This window comes from Teleopsis dalmanni, chromosome 2 (genome assembly GCF_002237135.1).
Source record: "Teleopsis dalmanni isolate 2A chromosome 2, ASM223713v2, whole genome shotgun sequence".
In the NCBI taxonomy this organism is placed as follows: domain Eukaryota; kingdom Metazoa; phylum Arthropoda; class Insecta; order Diptera; family Diopsidae; genus Teleopsis; species Teleopsis dalmanni.
In genome coordinates, this window is record NC_051847.1 from 116,052,892 (window position 1) to 116,061,097 (window position 8,206).

General features: G+C 29.7%; 1 protein-coding gene across 1 annotated transcript in view; it reads right to left on the reverse strand.

Moving 5' to 3' along the window:
* Window positions 1–1,242: 1,242 nt before the first annotated feature.
* Window positions 1,243–8,206, reverse strand: part of LOC119685714 (ras guanine nucleotide exchange factor E) — a 55,941-nt gene continuing 48,977 nt past the window's right edge. The window contains exons 2-3 of the mRNA XM_038100074.1: window positions 1,483–1,911; window positions 1,243–1,400 (exon numbers count right to left, since the gene is read on the reverse strand). Of these exons, the coding sequence (XP_037956002.1) occupies window positions 1,521–1,911 (391 nt within the window). The 3' untranslated portion in view covers window positions 1,243–1,400; window positions 1,483–1,520. The remainder of the gene's footprint in view (window positions 1,401–1,482; window positions 1,912–8,206) is intronic.

Sequence of the window (8,206 nt, forward strand, 5' to 3'; positions counted from 1 at the left end):
GTTGGTGTTTCTAAGATGTAAAGATATGTAGGCTAAAATTGATTCAAATTTTCATTCCCATACTCGTGCATTTATAAACAAATTAGAAAGTTTCTAGTTCATTGTTTTCATAATATTAAAAATCTTTTTAAAGGTTTTTTAAAGGTCTATATAAATATAGCCAATGTTTCGAAGTTTATTTGACTTCTTTCTCAGGACGGAGCATTGTTACAACTGATTTATTTACGGCTTATTTTCGTGCACATAACCCATTAATAACATTAATAGTATTATAATAGTAATATGTTTGAAATTACAAAAGTCAGATACAAAATCTAGGATTTTATGAAGAAAGTTGTTTTACTTTAAGAAATTATTGTTATTTTCTTATTGAGTTACAAGGCATGGAATATTTTTTATAAAAACATTTATATTCTTTATATATTATTCAGTGTATATGTTTTAGTACATTTGTTTTATTTATTTAAACATCATTGTGTTATAAACTATTATATTCATTATTTCATTTTATGAAATGTATTTATTATTTAGTAATTAACTTATTTTTACATATATTAACGACGGTTCTTTTCCTCTATTTGATCGCCATTACCTTCTCTCTATTGTATTAAAAAAGTATCCACCTCTTTCATCTCCAAGAAACTATAGTGTAATATGTATTTATTAAAGTCAGAAGAATTTGTCTGTCAAATATTTGATTCACTTCTATAAATATATGTTAAATGACCAGTGGAGTATATAACATAGAACAAGAGAAAGAGGGGGATTTTGGGACTTAACCTCTTCTCACAGCTAAAATATTTCGTAACATTTTACAATACATACGAGTACAATGTGATGTGATATGAAGATGTGAATAATATACTATTATCTGTAAAGGACGAGATTACTTCTGACATAATAGAGAGGTGACTTTGGTGAACGAAAGGAGGAAGCTCATTTTTTTATTATTTATACACATATATTATTATAATTTTTTATTATTTAATATATTAATTTATCAAATGTTTTTATTAAATATAATAATTAGGCCACAAAAATGGCACAATTCATTTTCATTTAAATTTCACTTAAAATATTTTTCTAACAATATTAATGTATTATAATATACATGATAAAAATGTTATTTTTTACAAAATATATAAATATATATACATATATAACAACAACAAACATACATAAACAAAAAATATTTAAATATTTTCAGTTAACTATAATTAAATTAGAAATAAAGCTATGAAACTGAATTCCTTTAGAGTTCCATCCATATTATTAGTGACCAGGATTTATCTAATTTCTGCATTCATTCACAGCTTAATTCCAAATAACAACAGCAAAGTACATAACATTTAACAAAACAGTTGTGTTGGTAGCAATACACCAAAATATTCTAAAAAAACCTAAGAAAATTGGAAAAATTATTATATTCGTATATAATATATAAATATATGAGTAATGCAATATGAATTATTATGTACCCACCTTACTTGATATTAGTTTAAAGACATAAACTTGCTTTTTTATACAACTTGTACCGTTGCAAATGCGCTGAAGGTAACTTTCTTTGGAAATTCAGGTCCTGGAGAGCCACGTGTTTTTATAACTGGTTTCAAAGGTTGACGTGGTTTAAGTGAGAGTAGACCAGCCGATGCGGCTAATTCACGTAAACGCTGTGAAAAACCGCTTGAACTGTTAGAGTATTCTTTACTCGCACTTCCAGCCCCATCTATACAATCACTACCCTCGACATTTGCTGCTGTACCTTGATGTGCTGCCGGTACACTGGCTATAGTCGTTGCTGGATGTATGCGGTAGACTTGGCCTGTTGTAGTTGGATAAATGAGACTAGTGGCGCCAGGTGGTATTGCACTTGAAGATACAGTTCCGTTGGTAGTCGTTGGTGTTATATAGCTGTAATAAAAAAGTATATAATTAATTTATTGTTGAAGACATCTATATATAAAGTTTAAGCAAATACATTTTTATGAATTATACATTTTTATCAATAATGTTTTGCTTATTTTGATCACAATTTGTTTATTTTGTTCATAAACCAATTAATGTGTTAAAATCAATGTTTAACGCTAAAATTTTAAAATGCCACTTAAAGCTTGCTCAAATGAATTTAGTCATAAGTAAATATTATTCTATATTTAGGGTTATGTATATATGTAGATATATTTTGCAAAACAGCTATTGACGTTCCCTACATTATCAACAACCTCGTGTGATTATTGCAACCTGTGTATCACATGCTTTTGTTGTTTTGTGTTAACATTTTAAAAATTGTTTATTGTTTTCATTCTTATATGGACAAAAAAGTTCATTGTTTATTTAATTTGTTAACAACTTCGTTAAACTGTAAACAATTTGTGCGAATTATATAAATTTATGATAATTTGTTTGCAATGATCTGTGAAAAGAAAAATGGGCAGATCGATAGGTTGTTGAAATTTACTTCGAAATCAACGAAACGGAAATATCTGAACGTCTTTGAAATATCTCCTGCTCTTCCAGAAAGTAGAAAAACAGGCAATAGACATTATCAAATACGATAGGTGTATTAGTGTGGTATGGAACTTATGTAGACCTATAAAATAATGTTAAGTAGGGTTGCTATTTCTAATCTTTACATCAGTTAAATTAGTTGCTAGCTTATCAATTTCGACACTTCTGACACTCCTATCCTTCTTAAGGGTAACCATATGCAGTCTCTTGATAGAATCAAAAGCTTTCTCGTAGTCGATGAATACTGCATATAAAGTGCTGTTGAATTCAATGCATTGTTCAATAATGACTCGCATACTATTAATGTTGTCAATGCATGAACGATTTGGCCGGAAACCCTATTGTTTTTTGCGAAGTTGTGCGTTGATTGGATCTATAATGCGATTTAGTATTACTTTGTTAAAAACTTTGCTCACTGCTGGGTCTAGTGCTATTCCTCAGTTCCTTCAGTTGTTGCAGTCAGAGAGGTTACCCTTTTTTGAAATTTTTACTATTATCGATTCTTTCCACTCTAAAGGATTTCTTCATTGTGCCAAATATTTCTAAAGAGAGGATATAACATATCAGTTGTGCAATCGACATCAGCTTTTAAACATTCAGCTGGAATATTATCAACGCCAGCAGATTTACCATTTCTTGTTTAGTTAGAGGTTCATTACATATATTGCGTAATGGTCGACTTGGTTGACCAATTTGCGGCAAATCGTTATTAGTTGTTAACACATTGAAACTCTTGGTAAAATGGTCGCGCCACATCTTTAATTGATCCTCCTCCATAGTTATAGAGTTTTCCTTGCTATCTTTTAAAGGCACAGTTTGATTGTTGTTGTCGTTGGATAGCTTTCTGGTGATATTAAATACTTCTCACAGATCGCCTTAAGATGCTGCTGCTTTCGCTTCGCTATCCAATTTATCGTAGAACGCCCTTGTATTTGCTCTTGCTTGTCTTTTTATTTGTTTAGTAAGTGTGGCGATCTCTCTTCGCAGTGCCACACCATTTCTTAGGTTTTCTTTACTCAGTAGCATCTCTTTTTTTGTCTTTGTGGTTTCAACTAATTGCCAGAATAATACGCTTAGCCATTCTCTATTATTTCTCGTTTCTTTTCCTAGCACCTCTAAAATGGATTGTTTTGCATTTTCCCATAGATTATATATATCTGTTGCATTGTTTATTTTGGAACATTATTCAAATCTAGTGCGAATTGATTGAGACAAGTTTGACTTAATATTACTCTCCTGAAGTTTATGGATCTAAAATCTTTTCCTGCCAATCATATTCTTACAAGCCACCGATATGATTTTTAGTCTCATTTCTGCTACAATATTGTAGCGGTCGCTACCTATTTCCGCACTAGGTTTATTTCTGACATCGAGTTGATCGAGTGGAGTAGATCTATTTGAGAGTTTTGATTTCTCAGTGCCGGATTAGTCGCAGTCAACGTTATTTTATGTATGCCTTTGTGGATGAAAAGAGAACCGGCAATTATAAATCCATGGTTGAAGCATGTTTCTATTAGGAATTCGCCATATTCGTTTTTCTCTCCAATGTTTTCCGATCACATTTTCATTTCCCGTATTGACGGCCCCTATACGCGCATTAAATTCACCCATCAATATTACCAGGTCGTTGCGATTAATTTGTATAAGCGTTCTATCTAACAAATTGTATAATTGTTCTTTGGCTTCAAATTCACTTTCTTCTGTTGGAGCGAAGCATTTGATAATTGTTATTTTGATTCTATCGATTTTTAGAAATCATTCACGCTGTTATGATTCTTTCAGATATTGGATGCCATTCAAGTAAAGCTGGTCTTATTATACGACTTAAATATATGCCAACGCCGTTAACATGTGGGTCGTCCAAATTACTCATGCCAGAATATACCACCAGATCACCATCTGCAGGTCGCTTCTCGCCGGAAGTGTTCCAACTCATTTCACTTATCATTGTTTTAAGTGGGTTTAATATCATTTCGGGTCATTAACGAAAAACATAAATATAAATATAAAAATATAAATATTAAATATAATAATATAAGCAGATCTATTGCTAGCATGTTTAACATACGCTTTGCATATACTGCAAAATCAATAATATACGAGTACAATCTCCAACAAAGGTTTCCTATTTAACAGTTTTTTTTTAAGAAGGGACAATTATTTTGTAGATATCTAAATATCATTGACTCTTGCCATATTGAATTTAACCATTCAGCAGAGGACGACTTCTATAGATGTTTGAATGAGATATAATATATTAACATGTTCTTTTATTATATCTCATATATACCCTACATACAGCGCGTCTTTATGTCTATCAATATGTGGTAATTTTTAATCTGTCATATTAATACGAGTATGTATTGATTTTCTTTCTGAACGTTTTATTTGGCAATAATGATGAAACTTCATATTTATTAAAATTTTTGTGACCAAACTGAGTTTTATATATAAATTGTTCATTCAATTCATTCAAACCTCGAAACCGGCTTTGATTGCCGTCGACTTAAAAATCAGGAATAAATTTTTACTTTTTAATAAAATCCAAATACCATAAAATCTGAACTTAATTTAGGCTCTTAAAACTTGTTTCTCTAACTCTAAGTTTCACTTAAAAAAAAAGTAATTACCTTATTGAAGATATTTAGATTTCACCTTCAGTTAGTATTTACATTTTCATTTGTTTTTCTTTTTTAATTAATTAATATATATTCTTCAAATAAAATTTGTCATTTTTACATTTTTCTACATAATCATTAGGGTTGAACATTATAACAACTAATCTTACAATCATTAAATTAGGGCTATGTTTAGTGGAAGAACACAAAAAAAATATAAGTTCAAAATATTAATTAGGGCTTGTTTTTTTTAAGAGTAGTAGATAGCTTGTGATAATATTGTCAGTATCCTCTTTCCCGACTGTTAAACATTTGTGTATCCTTTCTCTTTCTATTATTATTTCTATTATTTTCCGCTATGTGTTTTGTTTCTACAATGTGTTAAACTAAACCCTAATTCAAATTAGATCATAGATACATTTTTACAACTTAAATAAAATACATTTATTGCATAATAGTTTGGAATAAATCAATTATAGATATTTTATGTTTTCACATTGCAGACATTCTGTCTGATGCATTTCTGATCAATAATTATTATAACAAACACACGTATAAGCAGTTATAGTTATTAGTGACAGTATCAGTGTTGTTTAGCGTGGGTACATGCTTTGACGGCTTAAGGCCACGGTGCTCTATAAATACATGTATCATTGGAAATTCAAAGGAATTTCCGCCGGTAATAATGAAGTTACGTGTTCAGGATATAACTTCTACCTCTGTATAATGCGAGGCCTACCAATAATTCTGCTGATCTTTGGGTCTCAGCACCGGGTGATGAATACGCACTCCACGCCGAGTGAATGATAAACAAATTTCAATCATTCAATCCGCGTAAGTTTGTGTACTAACCACAGCCACTACGAGTCCAATCTCAACTGTTCCGCACAGCCGAGGCAGCAGGTCACTGACTATCGTATTATCAGATTTACACCTCTGGTCGAGTGTCGCAAGTTGGGCGGTCACTTACTACCTTGAATACTTGTAAACAGTGTCGGCATAACGCCGGGATTTTCGTCGCCTCTCACGACAGGCATGTCTACTTCGGAAATATTCTACCCTCTTCACCGCAGAGGGGAGTTATTAGTGACAACAAACTATTTAGTGCATTGGTAATAAAAAAACAATAATACACATTAGGCTTATTCACGAGCTTGGTAATTTCTAAGCGTCAACAACAAAATGCATTTTGAGTACATGTACTTTGTTGTTGGCATTTTATCACGTTACTTGATTATCCAGCCCATTACTCGAGATTGTGAATACCCCTACTGTATTCACAAACCATATGCATCAACAATTTTGTCAATTATAAAAGTAATGATGTAATAATGACTTCAAGCATACTTATATTACTTGTTTATGTAATTTTTATTGTGTTCCCCAGTTAGTTTTGCTCTTATTTAATTATTTTTTAATTTGACACTAAAGGATGTTTTTAACTAATTACTTTATAATATACATCCACTAATTAGTAAATTAGGTTTTCAATAGTTACTGCATCAATTACCTTAAAAGAGTAATTACTTCAGTGTTCAACATTATGAGGAAGTCTTTGATTATCGTGTGAAGATTAAGCAAAGGATAAAGTCTTGTTATAAAATCATGCATTTAAAATCTTTAAACTCTTATTTGTAAAATTTTTAAGCAATTAAGTCAACTACGTTTACCCATATAAAGACTTTTTGTTCCAATCAATATACAAAAATATTCAGGATTTAATATCACAGTCAATTCAGTTAAAAATTCTAGTTTTTATCATTAATTTTTTTTTTAATTCTGAAGTAGTTACCCATCCGAATTATTTTTTTCAACCTTGAATCTGCGGTCTACAATTATTTCCTCAACAACATAAATTATGCATTTTTCAATCAATGTTTCAACCTTCGCAGTTGTCGCTGCTGAATGCAATCTGCCAACTTCAATGTAATTTCAAGATATGTATTTTTTGTTTAATATAAATCAAAATTAAAAAAAATAGCATCATAAATTATTAACTGCATATTTCAAAATTTACTGTATCTATAATTGAAATGTTACTTTATATTACAAAAATCAAAAAATTAAATGCATAACATCACATTTACATTAAAATTAATAAGATATATATTGTATGTATATATTCAATAATAATATATGAATAATAATAATTTTGAAGTTCAACAACTTTTTGAAATATTAAATTTAATAAATGACTAAGTTGTTATTATTATTGTGAAAAGCATATGAAGGTAGGCTTGTTTATATATAAATAATACTCACAAGGAAGCCACTCAGTGCATTAAAGTATTATTTATACCTTTATATAATATATAGCTATATTCATATATATATGCCAAAAATAAGTTGCCAATATTGTAATTATAATAAAAAATTTAAACAAATATATTGGTTTAAAAATAAAACCTGCTTATTTGTTGATAGATTGATTTTTAGAAGTTACAGCAAACAACTAAATATTTCGGGGGATATTCACCATTTTTTGGTACATTTTGGTACAAATAGTTTTTAATTAACAAATAATTTTAATAATGCTTATATGGGACATTATATATTATATATTATTTATGACCTTTTTCTATTATTCGGGCAGCAACATAATTCCATGGGTATAAAACTTCTGTTTATCGGCGAAAAACTTTGTGAAATGATTGGAAATTATACCTATATTACATGAATATTATTAATGACCTTTTGCTATTGAGAACTTCTGTGTTCATATAGAACTTCTGTGGTTTATCGACGAAAAAGAGCTTTACATAGACCTTAACAAATGTTAAGTTTAGTTCTGGTAGTATAAGTAGTTTAAAAATATAATATAGGGATTAATTTTACCAGTTAAATAAGCAAACAACTAAAACTTTACATATCGTAAATATGTCAGTTAATCTCTCATGACTTCTGTCTTACATAATTTCGATTTATTTAATTTTCCTCCACATAAATTATTTTATTTATTTAATTATCAGTATCGAAAAGTATTCATTAAATGGATCTTCTATATACATCTATCAGTGTTTCGACTTAGCTGATCATCTCAGTAGTATTGCATGTAAACACCCGTATCGTTACCATATTTC